The following is a 26,043-nucleotide window of genomic DNA, read 5'->3' on the forward strand; positions in this document are numbered from 1 at the left end:
TGACTGACTCTATTCCCAGCACTGCTCCTGGGGGCACCTGCCTATTTTAACTTCCTTCAAAACTGAAAAAAATAATTGGCCATTTATTTCTGCTTTGCCTTTCTCCCTTAAATCAATGATGTAATTTTTCCTCTCACCTGTGAGCAGACCTCTATCCTAGAAGAAAGCAACAAAGCCTTCCTGAAGCTCTAAATAAAAGCAAGGTTTCAACTGCCTTTTAGCCAGCACTCTGCTGTCTCCCGCACCCAGTTCTCAGGGGCCAACAATGCACATGTTTCTCTCCCAGACCGAAGCGTTAAGCAAATACTCATGCTGAGACCTGAAAACCTGTAACTTTTCCCCTCACTCTTACTCCATGAACATGAGTGGATCAAGTGAGGCCGCAAATGCTGCACTCGCTCCCCTCCCTGCCCTGTATTATCACCACTGCTTCACCAGGTACCACCTCATCTTCTCCCTTCCCACAGTCACTCTTTCTCCAGGCAGGAAGAAGCAAGAAAGTTTTTGCAGCACAACCCCAACCCCAGGACTCTGCAGCAGCACTGGAAACAACTCCGCAAAAGACTCAGAGCTGCCAGAGCTGACGGCAGGCTGGGCTCAGAGACCAGCTCTGCCTTGACCTTGCCAAGATCCCACATGTAGGACGTCTCCAGCATGAGACAGCAACCTGAGAAGTGAGAACTGAATGTGGATTTCGCTAGCTTGGGCTCAATCCTCAGAGCCCATAATGACATTTTCTAGGAAAGTCATTCCCAGAACTTTCTGTGCATTTTAATGCAGAAAAGTGAGGAAATAGCTTGTTTACAGTTTGTGCTTTGGAGAGGCTTACTGTTGCCCTCTCCCAGGATTCAACCAGGGTGAAGAGTCCCAGGTATCCTTAGCGTTCATGCTTAACCACTTCCACATTGAACATTCATCCTACTGGATATCTGCTGTGGCAGAGGAATGGTGCCACAACTCCCTTTTTGCCCACACCAGACACAGGCAATGCATCACCTGTTACAAAGCACTTCTCGGTACTGGGGTACCGATACCTCCCGTAGTGCAGGAGGGCACCAGGAAGACAAGCACCTCTCAGCTCACAGTGCTGCACACCTCCTTCTCATTTAAGGTTTGCTGGGACCTCTCCTAAAAAGAAGGCATCTCTAAAACCAGGGCATGACTGGCAAACACCGTGCTCTAGCTGCAACAGAAACGATGCATCCAGAAGGGAAAGAAGGAAGCTTCTCTATCTACAGCTTCACCTTTCCCTCCTAACGCCAAACAACCAAGGGATTACACTCACCTACTGAAAGGCAGCATAAGACACACTGATTGCTCCCAGCACAAGCTGGGGAAGTTGTCCAGTGCCAGCTCAGGCATTTTTAACGATTATGGCTACTCCGGGAGGCACCCCGTGCTTTGTCCTGGGATCTCCACTCTAAGATTTGCCAGTCTAAACCCACTGACGTTAAGAGATCTGCCAAGAAGCCTTCACCTGAGGTGGTACAGATGCAGGCCTACAACACAGAAGGAATACACACCAGTCTGCAGAATGGATTTATTTGTTGCTGAGCAAGGTAACTATCAAAAAAAAAAGATTAAACCCCCTCAATCCAACAAACGTACAGGCTCCTAAAAATGCATAACTTATGTATGTACAGTTCAAGTTACAGCTGCGTATGTTGGTTATAAGGGACGATATATCATACAGACGCTGAAAAAATACATGGAAAAAACAAACAACACATGCTCAAGCATCCTCCAGCAACTTCAGTATTTCTCCTGCTGCGGAAACTGAGCTTACTTGCAGGAGCCAAATTGCTGTTTATAAAGAAAGGGAACCTGAAGGACTGGAGGGGCCTAAACCCAAGGGTTTCCAGGGCAAAGTGCTTGAGGCAGGGCTGCAGTTGGACTTCAACCTCTGTTTAGGAAGGAGTGAGTGACTGAGTGGTGTTTATTTAAAAGGGAATGGCAAGATGGGCAGGAGGAGCAAGTGTTTATAAAATGGTCCATTTACTGCCCCTCAGAATCCTGCACTCAGGCAGCTGAGAATACCATCAGCACCTGAACCTACCCTGTGCCCATCCTATTAGTCACTGCTGTGTTATTTGCTCTCGGTGCTCTTTTCTGCTTCACAAACTCCTGTAGTTGGATTCAATGCGACTGGAGTTGCAAAAAAGCAGGAGGCGTACAGCACCAGCCCCCCTGCCTTGGGCAGCGTGCACGCTCTGGGACAAGCGAAAAGGGAGCCTGCAGAAGAAAGGAGAACGTACCACCTGCCTTCAGAACCTGGGCGCAGAGCCAAACCAGCCTTCCCAGCCCAGTGCTTTTCTTTCGGGAAGTAATACATGTGGCAGATTAAATCTATCTAGTAGATTATCTCATAATCCATACAGACTTTTATTTTTATCTATGCAGATATTAAAGCCAATCTTTCATCTGCTTTGATTCAAGCTTTCACATTCTCTGTCCCTCTGAAGCCTTTTTACACACAAGCTCCCCTTCCTGCCCTCGATGTAGATCTCGTTGCTTCTTTCTCCTAAAGCCCTCACCTTGCTGCCTGGTGCTCGACTCCGTTTTAGAGGTGACTCCCTCAAAGCACCCACAGTGGTTCTCAGGAACACTTATCACACCTCACCACTGCCCTTCCTGGCCCCGTATCTTCTATCTCATCTGCAGCCACAGAGCCGACCATTTCCGATTATCTCCTTATAACTTCTCTGATAATCCTCGCGTTCAGGTGGCTACTGAAAGACCTCCCCAGCTGCATCTGTGTCTGCTCAGAGGGGAAAAAACAATTGTTATCTTACTCACACAGGAAAAGGACACGAAGCATTAGGCATTTGGCATGCGGGACACTGGACTCTGCCACTCAATTGCCAGCACTGGTAATAATCCCATATTCCTATTAGTGTCTCCGAGCACTTCACAATGCCAAAAAAAAAAATGTGATTTTTATCACCTATACTTTCTTGGGATCAGACAGCACCAGAAAAATGTTTAAAATCAGAGCAGGTTTGAAGGTAGGCTGACAGGTTATCAGAAAGGTGACTGAGCAAAGCAGCTTGAGGAAAGACAGAATTCAGCTGGAGGGAAGTATCACCGCAGAAGCAGGGCCTTTGCTGTCCACGTTGAGCGCACGTATCACCCAAAAGTGACAGGGATGACAAAACTTGGGAATTGGAAGGGAGAAGAGGTGAGTTCCACATCAAGGTGAACGAGAAAGACAAGGCAGCAGAGTCTGGGAGCAAACCTCTCTGGAATACCAAAGAACTTCAATTTCATGTCTGAAGTACAAAAGTAAGTGATCAACCAAGGAGAAAGAACATTGCGGAGCAGAATGAGTAACTAAGTTGCACAGGAGGATAAGCAGCCCAAGTATTAAATGACTTTTCCCTTAAATGAGGACTGTACACATCACAGCCAGACAGACTTCTGGTCTCCTCCCAGTGCAGGCTCCAGCCCTGAGCGATAGCAGGGAAATGCTTGGTGTTGTTCTAAACTTCTAGGTACGTAGGGTACATTTTTCTATAAACCCCTGGCTTTTTGCCTAAAAGTCAAGCTATTTTTTTTTCCTAGCAAATCGTGATTTCATTAAATCCCTCCCTTACTGCAGGAGGTGTGAATTAGAAGGGATGGTGTTTATGGTTCTTGCATTTTATTACATCCCCAGACTCTACAAGCAGCCTGGTGCTGAAGCAAGGTAATGATGAAGAATATCAGTGCTGGCTGCCGTTCATCCTTCGATGCCACCACTGCAAAACCAGCACAATACCACCAGTGATGTATGAGGTACCATCAGACCTGTAGGATGAGGTTCAGCAGGTTTCCAGAAGTGAGAGGACGAGTGGGGAGGCGAGGAGAGACTACTGCTGGGGGTGGGAAGACATCGTCCCACAATGAACAGAACAAGGTGGTGCTGAGAGTGCTGTGCATTCATTTTTCTTCTCAGGCTACAGAGCCCACTTCCTTCCTGAGACTCAGAGACATGTCATTACTCTATTCCATTTGTATGCTGCAGAGAATAATAAAATCTCAAACATTTCCAACTTCTAATTTGTGTAACAGTCTTACTGAAACAAGGCCATGGGCTGTTATGGCTCCTCAGGCTGCTAAAGTGGTGGGGAAACATCAACGTTATCACCCCCAGTGCCCATAACTCAGGGCTTAGATGCACTATCCACTGGACTGAAACAGGCCTAGAGAGCTAGGCTAGAATTTCTGAGTGCATCCTGGCTGGCTAACAAAGGATAGCGCTTTATGAGGCACTAGTGTGTGCTTCACAAACAGCCTCACCGCAGTGACCAGCGGTCACAAATGGGCTGTGAGAAGCCCGAGTTCCCCTCCCACCACTCCCACACAATGACTCTACCCAGCTGCTAGCGGCGTTGCAGAATCGAGACGGAGAGAGCAAGAGGAAAGCTGCTAAGCCATTCAGTTTACAACGAGCTAGGGGAGCATTCAAAACCTGTTCACAATACCAGTTCACCTCCAAAGTCTGAAAGGCAAAAAGGAAAAACGCATGCTTTTTACAAAAACCCAAATACATTCAACCACTCAAAGAAAGATCAACTTGTTTGCTTTCTGCTCTTCTCTCTCCTTCCTCTTTAAGCATTTTTAAAGTCTTATTTCATGTCTGAGTAAGTGTAATCAGAACCTGTCATCACACCATCTCTGACAGAAAGAAATCCCAAGTGAGACAGTGCAATCAATGTTCCTTCCTCCATTATGGGCTTGGGTATTATACTAATTAATGTTTATCACACTTTGATTGCTCCTTAAGCATGATTTGCAGGTGTTTCAGCATTGCATATTGCCCCACTCCCGCAATGCCTAACAGCTTTTCAGATTAGAGGGTGATCAAGGTTGTCAGGTTATCCTCGGCGTGATCTGCTATGCACCGCTCTTCAGAGGTCATGTTCTCCCACAAAAATAATTTCATTTTGATTTTTAATCCCTTGCTTCACAAGGTGCTCCCACTACCGTGAATTAGGTTTATATAAAAATGGAAACGATTTGTATTTTGACCTATCACCACTGCACCCTCTTCCTCTGCGGCATTGTTCTCCTCCCTAGAAAAGCTTTTTTTTTTTTTTTTTTTAAAAAAAAAAAGGTTACAAACAAGTTCTTTAACCTTCCAGCTTTTATACTTGCCTCCCAGCACAGACTGACGTGAAAATAAACAGCCTGTCCTTTCTTTCAAAGGATTGTATACTAACCTGCAAGACTGTGCTTGCAAATAAATCATCTAATTAGATCTTTTAGTTTAACCACACAGGCTACTTTTTGGTCAAACTACTTCTCCATTGATACCGTTAGGATATACGAACACAACAGGTTCTACCCTCAAGTGACAACATTTGGGAAGGATGGTCTAAAAGAAGTACTGGGGAAAAGAAAGATTCTTCTGCCGGTACAGATGGAGTTTTAAAGGTGACTTGTTGAGTTCTCCCATGGGCACTGTGGAAGCAAATACTGACCAATATTACGGAGCTGTTTCCCAGAACAGCAGACATGGACAGTTCTGAGATACCAGGCAGAAGATGCCTTATATTGCAAAAACTGGTTTGTTACCTATACAGTCTTCGCTCCTCCTTGCAAATTCCTCATGAACGGTTACTCACCGAAGCTCAATCTTTCGTAGTAATAGCCTCAAGTGTTTTGTTTGTTTGTTTAAATTGCTATTGACAGGGAAGTTGCTTCCTGTTTGGACAGAATTTTATGACACTGTCAAAAGTAGAACACCAAATTTTGTTTCCACATAGCTTGAAGTTATGCATCATATTGGGCAAATAGCTTGAGAAGGCGTTCTGGCACCTTGTAATCTTAAATTAATCAACTGTGTACACAAACATTATGTTTCTCTTGCTTCTTTCTCTCACTAAAGCGCCTTTCTTAAAGTAGACAAAGATCTTCTTTCTGTCCCCACAGAGCAGAAAATGTGTATCACCACAGAGTGACAGGAAACTTAAGTAGTGGAGAAATGCCCAGGTGGCCCTGTGGTGAACAGTATCTGGGGGTGGCGAGACCTAACACCTTTAAAGAGATTTCAGCTTTCTCTGGATCACTGAGAGTAGAAGAAGCTCCTTCCTAGTTTTCATTCAGGCACCCACAGAACTTCCGTTATGCCTTTTACTCTTAATCAGGATTACTCTCCACATTTCCTATCAGCAGTAGTCAGAGAAGGCATCACCCTTGATTTAAACGTCTGATCTGTGCCTTCTCCCAAGTGGGATGCAAGAGAAAAGTGTATGATACACAAGCCGAAACCAGTGTTTCTTCCGAGCTTCACCTGAAGGTGGAAACGGAGCTGAGCACTCACAAGACCACTTCCTCTCCCAACCCTTTAAGCCTCTGTCTCACTTTGAGCCAAAGATGCCTTGCTACATCACCATGATGGCGTAGAAGGGTGACGTTTGCAGAGCCTTCCCCCCAGTGGCAAGGAAGTCCACACCAAGTCAACTGTGCAGAACACAAGGGCAGGCTGCTTTATAGAAGATCAGGAAGATCCTATTTATTCCCAGCTTTTGCCCGTACCTTCTACGCAGTTTTAAATCAGTCTTCTTGATCAAGGTAAGTAGCACCCAACTGTGCAAGTTTAAGAGTTGACTTAGTTAAAATCCCTGTTGGTTCTACTTTGTAGGCTGCGCTAATGTAAGACTGATGCATTGGGCTTATGTGGCAAGGTTTTGGAAGCAGAGGGGCTGCAGGGATGGCCTCTGTGAGCAGAGCCCAGCAGCTGCCCCATGTCAGATCAGAGATAGCTACAGCCAGCTCCAAAAGGGACCCACCGCTGGCCAGAGCTGAGCCAGCGAGCGACTCTGGCTGGGCTTCTGTGAGTGTTTTTTTCTCTTTCTTAAATACGTTCTTCTCAAAAAAGGCTGGGAGAGAGAAGTAAGAAAATATAGTAAAGCAACCCTGCAGCCCCCAAGGTGAGTGCAGCAGGAGCTGCTCCAGGCACAGAGCAGAAGTTCCCCTGCGGCCTGTGGAGAGGCCCCTGGTGGAGCAGGCTGTCCCCCTGCACCCATGGGTCCCACACGGAGCAGATCTCCACGCTGCAGCCCCCCCGTGGAGGAGCCCCCGGTGGAGCAGGTGGATGTGGTCTGGAGGAGGCTGCGGCCCATGGAGAGCCCCCGCAGGAGCAGGCCCCGGGCCGGAGCTGCAGCCCGTGGAGAGGAGCCCACGCAGGAGCAGGGGGTTGGGGGGAGCTGCCGCCCGTGGGGGACCCGTGCTGGGGCAGTCTGCTCCTGGGGGATGGACCCCGTGGTACGGAGCCGTATGGGAGCAGGGGAAGAGAGTGACTGTGAAGAAGTGGCACAGATGAAGGGTTATGAACTGACCCCAATCTCCAGGCCCTGATCCATAGTGCTGCTTGGAATAGGAGGAAGAAGTAGTAGCTACCTATCGGCGTTAAAGCACCACAGCAGAACACAGCAGGTAAGCTGAGCATCCACTTGTTCATTGTGATGGAGGCTTTTTACATCAACACAGCACATACTCTGCTCCTAGCCTGTTTATCTCCATTACCAAAACAAGTCCTTGTCCCCAAGAACAAGAATGCTGATGGAAACACAGCCACCTCCAGAGAAGAAAATGATTCCTCAGGATAGAAATTCAAACCCTCACCATTCTCTGAGAAAAGCACTACTTTCCTTTGCATTTAATCTAGCATCATTAGAACTTCATAGCTTTTCAGCCAAAGATCTCAAAGCAATTTCTAAGCGTTAATAAAGTCTCGGTGGCTTGTGACTCCAAGAGTGGAATCGTTTGTTCCCAGTGACAAAGGAAATCTGGGGAAATTCACAGTACAGTCCCAGCAGACCAGATTTCAGTTTGTCGTTCGTTAATTTGAACAATATTTGCTTTAGTTCACAAGAATTAACACACAAATATTTCAGTTGCTGCTTAATTTTCAGTTTTGCTATAGCCAGTAAGAACTGATGCAAGAGACTGGCCATTTTCTTCATCAACATTTCTTCCTCTGGATCAAAACCAAACCCTGCATTGGCTTTAATGTGGGAACAAAAACCTTTACCTCCAAACTTGCACCTGAAGCTTCTCCCCACTTACCAGTAGCTGACGGCAATCACACAAAATTCTGCCTCCATGCCACAAGCCGAACACTTCAGTCTTCCTTTCAATAACAGATACTTAAAAGCTTTCGAGCTAGTACTTGCACAAGACCATGATCAAGTGACGAACTAATAATCCTCAGTATCATCCTGTGAGGACCAGTACTGATTCCCAAGATTCTTCCCAAATTTTCCTACAAAGAAAACAAGCATTTCTTATGTTGTTGGGCTTCCTCAGAAACAGTTACTAGCCCTTTGCTAGTTAAGAAACCTCATTGCTAATTGCATCTTTTCCCTTTCTCACCCATGCTTCCAATTCGAAGTTCTTCTTGCAACTGACCCCTCTCTTTCAAAAAAGGGCCTCCTTCTCTTAAAGGAAAGATTTCTTTCCTTATTTTCTGTCAATGGAGCTTTTATTTCATGGTATTTGCACTTCAGAAATAGGAGCTGTTTAGTGTTACTTCATTTTCCTACAATCAATCGCATTCACAGTCGAATCTCAAAAGGTACCTTCTCTGATATGCCCATTAACAAGCTAATTTGAGTGTAAGTGCTTCTTCACCAAATGAGAACCCTTCCTGACGTTATCCATCTGACACCCTTCCTGAGTGATTTCAGCACTTTTACTTCTTAAAAGATTTCTAGTTACTTTTCCAAAAACAACTTTGGGCCGCAGGCAGAGGTTTTTTTTAATCCAAACAGAATCAAAGAGCAGATACCTCTCTGCTCAGACTGACAGCTGCTCTGTCATTTCAACGCAACAGCCCGTGACACAGCAGCGATCAGACATCACCTTGAGAACAGTTCTAGATACATGACTTCATTTTCCTCAGTGTCCTTTTAAATTCATTTCCCTAAGTGCTGACTTGCAAATAGCCATTATGAACGGAAATACTGGCTTCACAGCAATACCTGAACAAATTTGTACGGTATACTGTTCAAACCTCCCTCCCCACCACAAAACTGCCAGGACCAGAAATTCAGAAATTCTGATAGCCTATTTGTGAAATCCTAACACAGTAAATATTCTCACAGACCAACGCCTTTAGCAGCAGTTAATCCTCTCATCCCAGATAACAACGTAAGCATGAAGCATAATGAAGGGCATGATTTTGGCTGTGGCTTGTTATTTATTTCTTTTCCTAAATTGTCCATATGCTAGAAAGAACAAAGAAAACCCTGCCTGGTGCTCAGCAACCCAGCAGGGGTTGGGAGCTTTTCACCTTCCCTCTCTCAAAGTCACAAAGAAAAGTCTGGATTTGGTCTAGGACCAATTCAGAACCAACAAAATCCAAGATGCCACTTCCAAAAGTGCTGCTGTTGAGGCAAAACCAAAGAAACCCAGTCACTGAGCCAAAGTGATAGAGAGAACTGAAGTGGGGAGAACAAGCACGTTCTAGCTGGGTTTGGTGCCCAGTTACTGGCATATTATACACGTCACTGATAATCAGAGAGGCTATTATTGCTGCACTAACACAGAGCAGAACTGCAACAGCTTTACCTTCTTTTCTACAAGCAATGTCCTGTTATGCCTCTTAGGCCCATCCAGCACACCATCTTATGCAGCTTTGATGGTAGATTTAAAACTCCTAGAAGTAAAATAAAACCAGGTATTTCCATTTTAAAATGTGTATTAATTCAGAATAAGTATCATATTCTTGGATAAATTAAGAATGGCACTGAGCTCAGAAGACGCTATATTACCCACACAGGGTTTCTCTTTAACACACTACATCTAAATTCTTCATCCCCTCCTCTCCCTGACGGCACAGCATGGTTGATTCCCTCAATGAAGTGATTACCTGTAGGATTTACGTGGAGGAAAAACAAGAAATCCTTCATTAGCATCTGCTGTCTCCAAAAGTGCTGTTCTGTCTTAACTGTCAGTTGCATTTACACCCAACCTCTAACCTAGCCCACTCTGATAAAGCCCAGTGACAGCACCACAACTAGTCAAAAAGAAGGACCATGGAAAGCGAGTTAAATCCGCCAGCCAAGTGTGAAGAACAGACCTTTGGCACTCCTGTTTCCTCCCCCAACTCCTTCCCCAGTGCACACACTCCCATTTATAGAGGAGGGATTCTGTAATACGCATTTCAAGCCGCTCAGTGTTATTTTCCAGACAGTTTTCTCCACGCTGGATCCCTGATGGAAGTCATGCCTGTAAAACAAAGTGACTTGTTTGCATCTCTTCCTCCAGGGCTGACTGAGTAGACAAAACTCATCCATAGGAGGAGAAAATGATTCCAACACAGAGTGAGAGCGCGAGAGTCCAGCATCTGAAGGTGGTTGAGAAGGCAGAGCTATCGCTTTGTATACGAAAAGCAAAACATGACTATTGTGTCAGGAATAGCGGGACGGGGCCAATTAGGCAATATTGCCACACCCACCAGCTAAGAAACAAGGGAAAAATTTGTTTGCTGTAAGGCACACACTGATTTGTCGTTAAGATCTGCTTCTCCTTGGTTATTTCCAAAGGAGAGTAATAGTTACAGCCACTGGGGTTAGAGGGGGGAGGAAGGAATGCCTCTCTGGTTGGGGAAGTTCATAAGATCTTTTCCGAATCTCTGTTAATTAATAGCAACTTCTTGCCCTAGTAGTTTATAGACTTATTGCTGGACAAACCTCAGCCATTGCATCTCCTGTGAAGTGGATCCAGTTCCTTCCAACCCACAGCCATCCAGAGCAACTTCAAGGAAAGGAAGCTTACTTGGCTGCACAACAGCAGAGTTTCAGAAGGCCGCAAACTTTGCTGGGTTCAGTCCTGGAAAAAGTTCTCAGCGCACAAGAACTGTGGGAAGGTATCAGGGAAGCACACGAAGCACTCCCATGCTACTCAGCCCTGAGCTCTCTATGCATTAGCCTCTCACAGGCATGGCCGGGATGTCAGTCCCAATTCCGCCTTCTGGGCAGCCCTCAAGGCCCAGATACAGTCTAGACCCGAAATATTAATCAGCCATTGTCATCCCACTGACTTACTGAGGTTTCAGCACCATGGATCTTAGCAAAAACACAGTCAGAGACACACTGTAGCACAACTTGTCCACTCCTTCCCCTCTAAAACTCATTTTCCTGCCACACCATCCCATCGCTCACACTGAACTGCAATTTCCCTCCAACCCAACTCTACTTTTAAGGCACCTCCTCACACTTACGAACAACACATACAATTAATATATTTGCATGTCTCAATTGGGTAGAAACCCCGAAGCAACTCTGAGTAGGTAAGCCTAGAAAAGGTATCAACAAGGCCATACAGCTCTGGCTTCAGAATTAACTGAAGGCAAACATGAAAATCCGGTCCCACTGTAAAGGCTTGCATTACTTACTCGAACAAGTCTTGTTGGTGCATGGTAAGGGTGACGGATCACCAGCACTTCCAGACCCGATAAACTTTTTCACTTCCTTCTCAAAAGGCTCTCAGTGCTCTTGCTACACAGAAAAGTCTTCTGCTACAGGGGGAATTATGTCTCTGTACTTTTTGTTACAGGATAGCTCATAAAAGTTTAATCCTATTTACAGCAGTTGGGGTATATGAAATGATCCATCCCTCAGCTTAGCCACAGCTCTGTCCTTAAACTGACTGAGCTTTAAATAATATTTGGTGAAAGAAAGCATTGCTTATCAAGATAATTACTTCTCGCCTTCACAAATGGGTTTAATGTTTGCTTCTTTTGCTCTTCCTGCCACAGGTTTTATTTCCATAGATGGTTTTGAAATCGGCTTTATCTGTTTTGTAAGATGGCCTTTAAACAATAAACAATGGTAGCTATCACATGTGGCATCTCCCATGTTAAAATCACCTCTCTTAAAAATTTAGAAAGATTGTGCTGAGTCATAAGGAATCTATAGATGGTGGCAAATCCGTTTTAGCCTACAGATACCTAAAAAATTGTTAAAATAAAAGGAAATAAAATTAAGTCAGAAAGCCAGTATGATCTGCATGTGATTAGACTAAATATTTTTCTGACTAATCATTTTCTTCAAGATGCAGTTTTGCTGCATGAACAGAATTCTCACAGCAAGAAGTTCCCATGCTATGAAGTACTTTTTTTATTTTAATTTTAACACGTGAAGATTATCACAAACTTCTGGAACACCTCTTTTCAGGAAATCTATCTCCTATAGTTGTAGACAGCAACATCCCTTTTACAAATGATTAGCATTGTCCTAATTAGCCCTGTAGAAGCTCAGGTGGTATCTCTCCTTGCTCACGACTGAACAAAGAAAATAAACCAAACAACAGCAAATCAAAGTTCTGCTTTAAACTACTAGAAGAGGAACCTTGCCCCTCTCTGTTCTCCTTCTGTATTGTTCCAGGAGCAGGAATCCTACTTCTGAGTAGGAAAGATCTGACCTCCTCAGAGTCGGAAAAAACGAATGTAAGTTGTCAAGAGAGGAGGGAACAGATTCAGGCCTCAGGATGGGCAAGCCACAATGCATACATATCCTGCCTGTTACACTTCCCTAGTTAGCTGTGTCTTACACTTCTTTCTACTTTTGAATCTCCTACATGCTTTCTCAGGGAGTCTGTCTTGTCCTGTCTTTAAGGACCAGAGAGCGAATTAGCTCATTACAACTTGAAAATTGCTGCTCATAATTGAGTTTTCTGCAACGAGGCACACAGTACAAACAAGAGACCATCCTGTCAGGGTTAAAAAAAAAAAAAAAGCAAAACAACAAACCATATATACCAAAGTTACTTAAGCTTCTCTTTACTGTTTGCCTTTCGTACTGCACATGCCATCTGTTTTGATCAAATTATTTTATGTTTCCATTAGACATCCTACTACCATGAAGGGCCGTGTAAGCACAGACAGAATCCTCTCAAGAGCTCTATTAAGGCTGAAATTATTGTCTGCCTCCTTATTCTAAGCAGCCTGGATACAAATTCCAGAAATGGGAGAACACTTCTCCTCCAACTTTTGCATTTTGCTTTAGTTTAATTAAAAAAACAAGCAAACAAACCAACAAACCCAACTACTTACAGACAATTGATATATTGGCAGTTTAGGATGATTGCACCTAACCCGCTCATTTTCTTTCCTGTGACTGAGGATATAGTTAAGGCACGTTTCTTTTTGTGCTCCTGGATAGCCACTTCAGCAGCCTGGGTACCACATTCCATCATTTTATTTTCAGTTGGAGAATCAAGCATTAAGAGCCCTCCTTCCCCAAATAATGTTTTCTGTAGCTAATGCAAAGTCATCTCGTGCTTTGTGAAACATTTTGCATTAATGCCAATACTAAGTCTCTTAGTTATTCATTAAAATGTACCTCTATTTGCAGACTTGCTATTAAGTGCGACAAGCTTAAGTCTGCTTAGAGGAAGATACTGCGGGTGAAGCACTTCAATCATTCCTTTAAATTACTCATTTTGAACTATGCTGAAAGCCTTGTTAGCATAAAGAAGGCTACAGCTCTCTTATCAAGTTCAAGCTTGCCTCTCAATCTCTTAAGGCAGAGCAGATTGATCATCCACCTTTGGGGGAATGGGATTCAAAGATAAACAGACTGCTAGTGATAGGAACTGTTGTGGAAGGGCTGATGTTAGTAGACTTAGAGCAGGGGCTTAAGTAACCATCACTGCATTTCAATGACAATGCCATAAAAAGCATCATGCAGGGTCAAATTCAGCATTCTGTTCTTCAAAAAGATGCGTTTCATCTCCGAGAGTCCAAAAGACTCAGATTTTCAACACTTTCTGAAATGAGCAAAAATCCTATCTTGCTAATTCTCCATCACGTTTGTTTCATTTTTACGGAATACTCTGTGAATGACTTAACACCAGTCAGTCTCCTCCTTCCTACTAGTCCAGTTTCAAGTTGACAGCTGTAACTGTGCTCCCCACTCCGCCACTCCATGGAGTTGTCAAGGCATCTGGATCGAGCCTGGGTCTCAGATCCCACAGGATTTTAAACTCAGGGATTTTAGCAGCATCTGGGAAGAGCTGTAATCTGGACTCCTGCAGAACATTCTCTATCCCTCCACTCCTCGAGCGTATGAGATGATCACTACTGCCAGCTGCCACCAGGCATGCTGACCTGACTCCCGTGTATCAACTCAAAATTTTCCCAATAGTTTTGGAATCTCTCTCAAGCTCCACCTTTACAAGTTTTCAGATTCAGCTTCCAGAGGACCACAAGAGCTAAAACAAGCACAGGGTTTCTTATGAAGAGTATGCTACATTTACAAAAATCCACATTACTTGGACACACCTCTACAACAATAATCAACATCTGCAGGCAAAATTCCTCCCTCTGTCTCCCCCACGCTCTGTATCTCCGTATCTGCAGACCGTCCACCCACTCCTTTACCTCACCACTCCTGCTTAATCTTCCTAGCAATGAATGCCTGCTCCTACAGCCCCCCTCAAGAGAGTTATCTGAAACTAAGCAAGACCTAGCATGCTCTTCCAAACGGCCTCTTGGACAACGTCAAAGTACCACAAGGTGACACGTTGCTTAACAAGAGTCCTGTCACTCTCAAAGTAACTGGAGCCAACTTGATTCTTTGCCTTACAGCCAGTCTCCTGCTAGAAACTGATCTGCATGGAGGCCCATCGCAATGGAGCCTGCTTGGCATGTCTCCTACTTGTAAGATCAAACCCTCACAGCCAGCAGAGGAACAAACTGAATGCAGTGTCCAAGCTAAGATGCATCCCAGAGCCACAGTGTGCTGCAAAGGACAATACAGTTCATAGTGAGATTCTTCTCTGCAAATTTATACAATTGCTTAACTAATACATTTATATCAATTACATTCTTACAAAGACATGCAATCATCAATTTCCACTGTTGATGACCTGGATTAATCACAACAATAAGTTTAAAAGAAGTGGGGGAACACTCACACGTACCTCGTGACTGAGGTTTTGTCTGCATTTTCAATTTCAGGCCAGACTGACATGCAACCATTGTCAAAGCTCTGTCCAGGGCACAGATCTCACAGAGTACTCCCTGTTTGCATCTCAGCCCTGTTCCTGTCCCAAACATCTGCTAAGGCTCTGTGACCCATGAGAAATTTCATCTACTGGACAACTTATGGTTTGGTTATAGGCAAAGGAGACCATGACCTTGATAACAACATTCAACCCCAAGTATTTATCTCCTTGCTGCTGCTAGCACACCAAATGAGGTAACTCGGATAGGCAGTTTTCCACAAATCTGTTATACAAAAGTATACAGTCCAAATAACGAGCCAACACGTTACAGGTTACCACCAGCTCCTGGCAACAAAAACTCTTCAGAAACTGAGAAATCCTAAAGGGCAGGCCTAGCTAACCAAGGGGCCATCTCAGAAAACCTAAACCCATCACCTATTGTAAAGTACTTATCGCAACGTCATCTCTGGAAAAAAAAATCCAGAGCACACGATTTTGACACATGCTCTCACCCAGAAAATGCTGGTAATGAAGAAACAAATAGATGAGACACTACTGCTTAACTGAGCGTTTAAATTGGTCATTCTGCCTACCGCAACCTGTATCTAAAGCCCTCCTTGGATGTCCAAGAGTTAAACTCATATCGATATGCCAGATTGGCTCTGTTAGAATATTTGTGTTTTAAGCAGTAATGACATGTACTAAAATCTCAATAGCTGCTGGTCTTTACTGCAGCTTCCACCGCAGCTTCCTTACGTGAATTCAGTTAACATACACAAGGTTGGAGCTTCCATCACTCCAAAACGCAGCGCTAGGAAGTACACACAGCCTCCTGATCTCCTCACGTACTGCGACCAGCACCAAGAGGGCTCCTAAGAGGAGCAGACTGTTAGCAGTCGATGTCTTCTGTCACCACCTGTACTGCCCAGAAACCAAGAGCCCGCTTAGGTCAGTGCTTTCGCTCTGCACACGTGGTGCCCTGCTGCATGGGTCCCTGCTCCCAGGGGTTAGGAAGACGACAGAGGGATGCAGAGCTCGCTCTTAGTGATTCCAGACCACAGCTTAGGTGTGCCTCTAGCAAGGTACAGAGGAGGTTTAACCGCTCTGGGTTCTAGATCTGTTCTCCAAGGCTGTTTCCAGTGGGCCTCCTCTGGGTCTCAGCCACAGTTTACCTGTTTGGTTTTTTTTTGCATCTGCACATCCCCTCAGCCTCTACAAAATAATGAACTCTGCCAAGTGCCCCATTCACCATACAACTTGCCACCGCTAAGCTTAACAGCAAGTCAGTTTGAGAGCATTTCAAAAGACGTGGCAGAAGGGCTTGGCAGAAACTTCTCGTGGGTTATTTCCCAGATTCCCCCAATGAGGGTTGTGGGCAGAGGGGTGGGGAGGAAAGAAAAGCTGCTTATCTTCTTTCACTAACCCCCCCAAATCCAAAGATGTCTTTCTCGTGTCCCCTTGAGAAGGCTGAATCCACAGACGCTTCTCACCACTGCTACTTCTGTACAGCCATTACCTGGCCCAGGCAATATTATTTCTATAAACGTAAGAGTACCACAGTTGCCCTCAACTGGTTTCCAAATACATTGAATAAAAGCTCCCCTCCCTTGCACAATGGATGGACATTTTCATTTTTAAGAATTCATACTCAATTGTCATGTCAGCAACAACTCAAAGCAGAAGCCTTCATCAGCTAGCATAGAAAAAATATTTGTTTGTGGAAAGATTCCTTTTTCCACAGCGCGTAAGGGAGATTCTTTCACTCCACCTTCCACAAATTACAAACTGGCTTGCCACTCTCAAAAGCACAGTACCGACCCAATAGCTCCTACAAAACAACCTCAGAACACCTGCATCTTTGTAGTACTGAGGTAATGAGTTTGACACAGTCAGCTGAGTCTGCTGTCAGGAACAAGTTTCCTCTCTGTCAACACTGCAAGCAACCGCTTGGCAGATCGGAACAGTCGGCTTCCCCAGATAAGGCAGCTCCTTCCTGGAAATGGAAGGCAGAGCTGCCTTATCTCAGGAAAGGGAAGAAAAAAGGTCACTCTTCACTAAGTGGCAAAGTTCTCACCTTGAAAGCTCTGCACCTTGGCTGGCATGGAACAACCGAGGTCACGGAACTTTTAATCAGACGCCTGCATAATTACTAAATCGTTATTAATTATATCAGAGAGGCAAGACCTCAGAGGAAAGGCAAAGCAAACAAAGAGCCCAATGAAGCCTCCTCTGTTGTTGGAAAAAATTGGTAATTAAAAGTCATGAGTGCACCGAAGAGCGAGGGAACAGCATCACAGTCACTGTTCAGGACTCAGAAGTGACTTGCATACAAAACAGCAGGCTTGCCTCCCTGGGGAAATTACAGAGAACTGCATTACAAAGCAGCGAGTACAAAAAAAAGGGGGTGGGATGGAGAAAGAACCACTCCAGCTTTATCAATAGCTTTCTATGCCCCACAGAGAGGGACAGCACTGCCAGTCCGTCCCAAGTTCGAGAGGTGCCTTCTTCATGTTTCTGGCAGCTCTGGAAAGACTTTTCCCATCCTTATACCATGAGGAGCTCCCATACTGAGAAGCACACAAAAGAACGAGGCCTTGTGTTCAGCTTAGTCCAGCTGAACTTAGTCCTGGACGGCCCTTGCCCAGGAGCCCTTTAGCCCTTGTACAAACAAAGATTACTCCAATGAAAAGCCTTTATTTACCTCAATGACCTGATCTCTGCTTTCATGATTGCTCTTTCCCCTGAGGCTGTCTTTCAAACGATTGCTATCAAAAATAGAAGAACTTCAATCTGCCCTTAAAAAAAAACTCAAAAGAAGAAAGAACATTGTGGCCCTGCTCACGCCACAATAAATCATGCTAGGCAGTCAAGATCCCTACTGAAACCAAAGCAAGCACTTTTGCTTATCAGTCTACGAGAAGATAAATGGTGAACTCCTTTTCTATACCAATGATATGACACGCTGTCTCAGGGCACTGAGACGTCAAAAATGGTTTCAGACGAAAAAGGTACCACGTTAACTACCATTTGCAAGAAAACACAAGAGTCTCTCTGACCTGCTATATAGGTAGTCCTATATATCTAATCCTAATGACAACTGCATGCAAGAAGTGGCAAGCCTGGGTTGAATCCTTCAAGAGATCAGTTTAGATAGAGTATGAGACCATGTTGAGAACAGGCACTCTCATGTACTCTGCCCTCCCCACATACAAAAAACAGAAGCACAAAACACAAGAAGCCCAAAGAGAACAGTTTACAATTCCAGAGATCAGACCAGAGACATTTTCTATTCCACTGCTCCAAGTACTAGGACTTGAAAAGACAGATATTCAAGCTCCTCTAAATACAAAAAGTCTCCCATTTAAAACGTGAGCAAGAAGGAATCAAAGATAACCGCAGAAGCAGCAATGTAATTTATGGGAATCTACAACTGAATTAAAATCTACTAACAACCAACTTCTTCTAAACAGCAGCCATTTGATTATGCTCAATTTTGAAGGTACCTGAATCATAGAAACTTTTATTGAAGTGCATCTGGTCCTTCTTTATGCCTTTTCTGAAATTCTGCTGCTTGCCAGTGCAATTCCCTTTCACTGCATCAGCCTTGTCATAGGAATCCATTTTCAGCCGCTGAATGCTAAGCCCCAAACCCCCTTGTGAAAGAACTGTACCTGTTGAAAATATCGCCTGACACCTTCTGCAGGTACTGAAGTGCATCAGCCACCTGCTGAACAGCCTCCTCCCTGCGCAAGTCCGGCTGGATCAGGGGCACGGAGTACGTCTGTCCTTCCAGAAAGTGCTTCTGGGCTACCGTAGTCATTGTGCCTAAAGGAAAGAGCAAGAAGGTCATTACAGTACACACACCCCCACTGTATCACAGCTTGTATTCAGCGACTTCATCCTCTGCTCCCTGAACTATTTTAGGAAATGCTTAGAAGTGAATTAGTGAGCTGAAGAGGAAAGCCCACACTAAGGTTGACATACTGGATTTTTCTATTTTTTTTTAAAGAAATCTAACGCAGCTACAGTAGAAGTGGGAGTCTTTTGCTTGCCTGAATGGATCTTGGGAGCCACCGTTTTATTTTTAGTGTGATAACTAACAAATCACTGCTCAGTATTATGCTGAAAACAAAGGCCACACTTTGGAGCAAAGTCAGTTCAGGCTGGCGACGGGATTCATCACAAATAGCCCTGTCCGCTCCTCCCATCCTCGCACTCTCAGTGGATATGTTTCAGGTCATTCAACCCCATTAGCAAAATGCAGTATTTCATTTTACACTTCCGCTCCAAGAAACACAACCGCTGCTCCCTTCCAAGAACAGCAGCTAAAAGAATTACAGGGCATGCCTGTGCACACACGCCCTTGCTCCAAGTAGGTTAATGAGACTTCTTCCATTCTGAGGCTCCCAAGAGCAGCTCATTGCTCCTGGTGACCGGCTTGTTCTTTTGTAACCACCTTCAAAGAAGCCCCCTCGTTTCAGGATCCTTTCACATATAAAACCTAAGCAGTCACTGAAATCTTTCCGTTGCCTTCAACACACACACACCAGAGCAGTACGTGCGCTCCCTGATGCAGCTGGGCCAAGAGCACTGCTCCACGAGGCAGTCAGGAAAAGGCTGCGTGTCATCCTTGCTTCCGTCCTCATGGCTTTGCTTATACCTCCCTCAGTTGTGACCCCAGAGCCTGCCCCTCATGCTTTTTCACAGAAATAACAAAAAGTTCCTGGGACACAGAGGAGGGTATGGGAAAGAAATGTGTTTCTCTGAGCATATTAGAAAGTGCAAGCTCACAAAAACGTATGTTTGGACAGCCTGATCTAACAAACGTGGTAGAGTGCCCATACATTCTTCCGACTGAAGCTTTGCCATCAGACTGACACAAATCCTTTCAAACTTGTCTTCTTTGCATGTGTTGCTCACTCAGACTGTAAAAAAAAACCCACAGTCTACAGCTGCTCATTATGGGGTTTCATCATGCAGGGTGCTGTACATCAGTACGGGAAAATATTCATTAAGCTGAATACAAACAAAGCAAAGCAAGATCAAAAAGTAAGGTATGAGAAACGGGCAGATATATCTCACGGTGCAACACGTCCCCCCTTGTGGCATTGGAGGTTCACAGGCACTAGTTCAGGGCACGCTGCGGTGTGCAAACAGCAGGGATCACAGCATTGCCGGTAATGACAGAGGAAGGCTTTCCCCCTTCCCCAGGGAGGGCACGAAGAGCTGGGTAGGAAACACAGAAACACAAGCTACACTGGAGGAATTCACAAAACAAGAGCCTGAAGAGACAGTTACAGCATAACCCAGCAGTTTAACAGGTGAAAATTATAGGGGTCTTTGCACATTCTTTAATTTCCCTGTCTCGCTTCACAAAAGGAACAACTATCAGGTTAGACTTGCCTGCAGCCACCACTGCACATTTATGCAGCACCATTCACCCTCCGACTTTGTCCTTTCTGATCCTACCGCAGCAGACGAGGAAAGACTACCTGTAAATGTGGTGCGGGTCATTTGTTTGTTTTTCATTAAAAAAGAATCATCCGAAGGGGAAAAAAAATGAGGAAAGCTAGGAGCCTTTCCACAGATAACATTTGCAAAATGAAGCCCAGCCATCCAAAGCCCTGGCGCTGCTGCAGGAAGCCTAGACCCATTCTGTTTCCCTTCATGCATCGCTGGCAGCCAGGCTCTGAATCCATACTCTTTAGCGGCAGTGTTTGCACACTGATTAGACTTCTCGACTGCGCCTATTCAGCAGACGGGAAATTATTATTTTGATTTGTAAAGCATACAAGTTAATCTGAGAAGGAGGACAGCTAATTCTGCGATGGCATTTTTTGATCTGCTGACCAGAACCAAGCCTGAATCCTTTTGCTTTCAAATCTGTTCTGGGACTGGCCAAGTGGAACAAAGAGGCAGGCTGACACAGCGAGCGTGCAGTTACAAGACACTTTGGCTTCGGCAGCAAAACAAGGCTATGATCTGTTCTGTCACCGGTCACAACGCATTCGTTGCATCAATACTGCTGATTTTTGGGATGCCTGTTTTAAACTCAGATCGGTTCAACGACCCAGCTTACTGCAGCTGGATAAACTGCTGTAATTGCCCAGTCACCAGGCTGGGTAGGAAGCAGGGGTGAGAAGGGGACTTCTTAAACTTCCTTGACTAGCAGAACCACGGCATCCTGCCGTACAGGATGACAAGGGCAAGCATTTCACCTCTGGGGCCTGATGAGGTTACCCGGCCCAGTATCATTTCCCAGATTCTCACCAATCCTTGGTCTTTCAGTGACTGCTCTGAAGCCAAGTGCCAGTCAGCAGCCAACTGAGAGATGCTCGTCCTCAGAAGCAGCACTCCCCCAGCCCCCACCAAGCTGTTTCTCTCCTGGCACTCAGAAGCCACAGACTGTTCTTCAGGTCCCAGAGCTCCCTTGCAGAGAAACAAGCACGCTCTAGTGGGGCAAAGCAGGAAAAACCCAGGGTGTTCCTGTCACAGTTTGGCTGTCAGTAAACTTCAGCTTCACAGGTTCTCAGTACAGCCTCTCACATGAGCTCCAGATTCTCACCTTTCCTAAAAAAAAACCACACACTAGGGAGATGTGGCAGACTCTGTGGGAACTGCTGTCAGAGACAAGAGACTATTCTTTCTGTGCAAGGTAACAAATTAAGAGATTTAAAGCAAGAAAGAGCAAAACCAGCAACAGCCTTCTGAATGACCAGAAGGGCAAAATCCTGTGATACAGATGTTATTTATTACTGTTTGCAATCAAACCAACTGGGGAGGCAAGCCAGTTTTACAAGCACTTGGAGTAAAGGACCGACCGTGTGCTTAGAATAAAAGTGGGATTGCTTCCTCCAACGGAAAGAACTTGCAGGAACAAGAAAGAATTTAAGGGGAAAGATTCAAAGTATTACCAGCCGAAGTCAGGAAGGAAAGCAGAGACCAAGTGTCACTCAGCAAGACTGACTCTTCCTTTATCTTAGCCTTCAGCGCACGGAGAAGGAAGCAGCCAATTTCCTCACCGCACTCCGTTATCAGAATTAGGCGTTACATAAAAACAAAGTGCTGCAGATTAGAAATAGCTCAACTTCCCACCCTGCCCAACAAATATGCCAAGCCTTCCCCTAACATACACACCGTATCTTACACCTGGAAGCATCTTCCAAAGCTGGTTTCAGTATCACTCCTGAATCTTAAAGAGGGAGCTAGCATGTGTTAGCAGAAAGCACCGCATCCTGGAATTAGGAAGGCAGAACAACATGAAACACTGATGCTATAGTCAGAAATGGGCATATAAAACCCCAAAATGAGCATGATTCAGAAAAGCAGATGTCAGATCACCCACGAGATTTAATCATTAGTGGTACGACCACCTGTGGGTCACACAAAGCACAACAAACAGCAAGAAGGCACTCTTTATTTTTTGTGTGTGATCAAAGAGGCTCTGGAGAAGAGCTGCAGTATCTTGGGGCTCTAGCCACTTCTTATTCAATTATTTTTCCTATGTCAAGTTTCATGATCAAGACAAATGTGTTCTGGTGTTATATAATAACCTCATTTGCCTTATTAAGTTGCAAAGGAAGAGAAAAGGGTTGTTTTCTCACTGCACCATCTGCTTACGTGCTCCCGATTTGGAAGCTCTGACAAGAGCCAGGGATTGCTCACATTTGCACTTCTGCCTGAAGCTGTCCATGCCTTTAACCTCAAGTAAGCTGCGATAAAGCTTGTCAGGGCTGCTGGCTGTCCTCTGTGCTCAAAGCTGGTCTCTCCTTCTTGGTTCCAGCATTCACACTAGCAAAAGGAAACACAACGTCATTCCCCCACAGACTGTCTCAGCTCTCCAAGAAAACTTACACCAGTATAGGTAAGGGCCGAGCATTCCAGGTATCAGCAACCAGTCATACTGTTCAACCACCACAGCCAAACCTAATACTCCGATGGCTACACAGATTTGCAGCTCTCTGAAGCCAGGGAAGGAAGCATACAATTCACTGCTCTAAGCACAGAAACACTCCCCCTGCTTTGCTAACCTCTTGCATTACTTCCCTCTGGACCTAAGAATAAAATTCTGTATGTTGTGGCTAAGCCTAAGATAATTTGTTACAGAGCAAACAGAGTCTGTAAAAGAAAGAAAACTCCTCCAAGTTCTTTAGAAAGTAATACTCTGTGGAGGACCATTCTCTGAGATGATTATCTGCAAACAAAAAAAAACACCTCACAATCTTCTAAAACCTTAATTTTTCAAGGGAATATAAACAGAGGCAAGTATTAATAATTCGGCTCTCCTCAGCACAGGCAGAGACTGTAAAGCTACATACAAGCACTTACCAGATGCATACTTAGCAGCGAAAATAAAGAGAGAATAAAAGCAAGCCACCAACAATACTTGCTTCTTTAACGTGCTCCGAGGGGTCAGGGGAAGGATAGCACTTAAATACTCTGGAAAAAAAACTAAAAAAATCAGTGTGTGTTCTTCAAAGATACAAGAGCTGTTTCAGCAATTACTGTGCTGCTGCTTCTATCGCTGCACTGGAAAGGCGGCACGAACTAACGGCCTTTAATTCCCGCGTGCAGTAGCAGCTCCGAGAAGAACCGAGAGGCTCTCTCCAGCCCTATGCCTCTCCTTTGTAGGGCGCTAATAAAAGATCAGTGACCGCCTGCAAGGACACAGAGACCAGCAGTATGCAGTAAAACACAAGTCGGCACACCTTCACCACATGCCACTGCACCACCAGCAGGATGGTTCCATGTTGGGAATAACCCATAGTTTATTTGTGACTTGGTCTAAGATTAAATGCCCAGAAGGTGGAGTAGAGACAGGCTCTGGGCAGAGCTTATCGCAGCGCTCACACCTTTGGCAGAGGAAAGCCATGCCTGCAACTTTGTTCAGGGTGAGATGTCATCCCCAGTTACTCACTGACATTAATTTCTTACACATCGTGCTTTCACTCGAGTGTACCTGGACAAATGTCATCCCACCCCGGCTGACAACAGACCTCGGTTATTCTTACCTTCATCTGCTCTAACCCAGCGCACATCAGCTCATGGCTCTCAATACCCCACGCAGATTTCCGTGCTCACAAAGCTCTCAGCAGCTACAGTGTCTGCTGCATGTCTCATCACAAACTTCTCCTACTGATCTCTTACACTGTGGCAGACTGTAGTACTGCAGTGTACTTATACTACTACATCACCCTCATTTTCTACTTTCTGTACAGGCTTCCCATAGAATTTCAAATCGTGAACAAATCTGCTGGTATATTCAAGCTAAACCTTGGCTGTAACAGAAGCTTGCCAACCTAAAAAAAAACGTATCATAATGAACTCCTCCAAGGGGAAAAGAAGAAAAAAAATAATTAAAGAGAACTGGATCACCTTCCCCTCTGCAGATAAAGCACATTCCTGTTATTTTACCTGCTGTAAAACGACGGTACTGTATTAAAACAAAAATCTTAAAGTGCTACAAAACATGTCACTGCATATGCTCCTCCTGAGCATATGGACCGAATAAGGAGATCTGTGCACCGCACTCACAGACGCAGACACACAACTCTCGTGATAAGGGCAGCACAAGAGCCTAGGTGCAAGCCCTCTTCTACTGAGCAGCAAGTGACCGTTCTGCCCCGTGGTGGCATTAACTGCAGGACTTGAAATCTAGTCCTCCAGCACAGCGGAGGGCAGATAACTAAGTGGTCCTGGGTAGGAGAGCAGGAGGTATTTCCAGGAGCGAGGTGAGAGTTTCACCACAGTCCCCGTGTTAATTCAACATTACTTTTTTTTTTTTTTTGGGGGGGGAAAGGTTTGGAACAGCAGGGAAGGGAGGAGGAGAGAAGCACTTTGTTAAGTTAAAAGGATGAAAAGTCTATTTATACTTTTTAATTAAACATGTTCTACAGTGTTATTAAGCAGCAATCAAAGATGCAGATGGTACTGATTTGATTGGTGAGAGGTGCACTGTGCTGAATATTAAGGAACTCTGCCCCTAAAAATAGGTCTAATCACCAGCTGAAGGCTGGAAGGCTGTGATGAAAGAAAGCATTAATAAGCCCATAATTAGGCCCCGTAGCAGGCTGTACTCCACCAGGGCGCTCATGTTACTAGACATCTCTCATAGTAGCATCCTCAAACTCCACTGCAGACATGACTGTTTTGGCTCTCAGAACCTCCAGTAGCTATTTTAGACAAAGCTAAGAAGAGTGGGGTTTCTCCATCTTTGCAGGGCTTGGTGCCCGTTAGGATTTTACTCCCCAGTGCCATTTCTGGAGCAAGAGAGCTCTCAGTTCCAGCAGGGCACACCCTGCTCGCTGTCCATCAGTGAATTCAAGTGGGCAGCCAGAGCTCCCCAGCCACAAAGATTGGCAAGTGGTGCTAGAAACTGAGAAGCTTTAGAAGCTCTCACTCTCCCTCCCACTGCAAGGAGCTGAAGACATCACGGCCAAATCTGCATGACAAAGCTAACTTAGCTGTAAAAGCCACATCTGCTCCTGTGCTCCAGGTTTAGAGGGCGAGATACTTACTCAGGATCATCAACCTCCCACTTTCAGCCTGGCCTTGCAGGCCACTGTTCTGCTAGGAACTGGCAGGAGTGGGTTCCATCACTGAAGCAATCTCCCCTCATCCATCCTAGCAGCAGCTGTGGGAAAAGGAAAAGCTTTTTCTGCCACACCGGTACAAAGCCACCGCTACCACCAGGCCCAGTGATAAAAGCCACACAGGTCTCCACATCCACGGGGTGTGGAGTCATTGGCACATACGTGGTACCTTGCACATGCAGGCACCACAAGAACGTCATGTTGAGCCTTAATGCCAGCTACAGTCCTAGGTGCCTTCTTGTTAGCCAAATACTGCTGCTAACTGCTTACTCCAGCCCAACACACCTCGGGACCTGCACGACAGGTTCCCAGGATCCATTCAGCGTGAAGCATATGCTTTGCTCAGCCTACCGACGTTTTACTAGAAAAAGGTATAAAGGTAATGCTATGAAGATACTCACTTCTGCAAGCAGCAAGGGAGCCTCTGGTATGAAGTTTGCATGCCAAAATCAAAGCTGTACACTTTCCAGAGGCAGAACACAACAAATAGGCTGCTTTGGAACAAAAGGGTAGC

At 45.1% G+C, this 26,043-nt stretch overlaps 1 protein-coding gene across 3 annotated transcripts in view; it reads right to left on the reverse strand.

Moving 5' to 3' along the window:
* WASHC1 (WASH complex subunit 1) overlaps nt 1-26,043 on the reverse strand; it is a 42,553-nt gene that overhangs the window by 11,746 nt on the left and 4,764 nt on the right. The window contains exons 2-3 of one of the 3 annotated variants that reach the window (XM_050715071.1): nt 25,455-25,570; nt 18,609-18,762 (exon numbers count right to left, since the gene is read on the reverse strand). In XM_050715071.1, the coding sequence (XP_050571028.1) occupies nt 18,609-18,762; nt 25,455-25,464 (164 nt within the window). In that variant the 5' untranslated portion in view covers nt 25,465-25,570. Of the gene's footprint in view, nt 1-18,608; nt 18,763-22,602; nt 22,729-25,454; nt 25,571-26,043 lie in introns of all 3 variants that reach the window. The other 2 variants (XM_035550903.2, XM_050715075.1) reach the window with 2 other exon arrangements.

Source organism: Cygnus atratus, chromosome 1, assembly GCF_013377495.2.
Source record: "Cygnus atratus isolate AKBS03 ecotype Queensland, Australia chromosome 1, CAtr_DNAZoo_HiC_assembly, whole genome shotgun sequence".
NCBI lineage: Eukaryota > Metazoa > Chordata > Aves > Anseriformes > Anatidae > Cygnus > Cygnus atratus.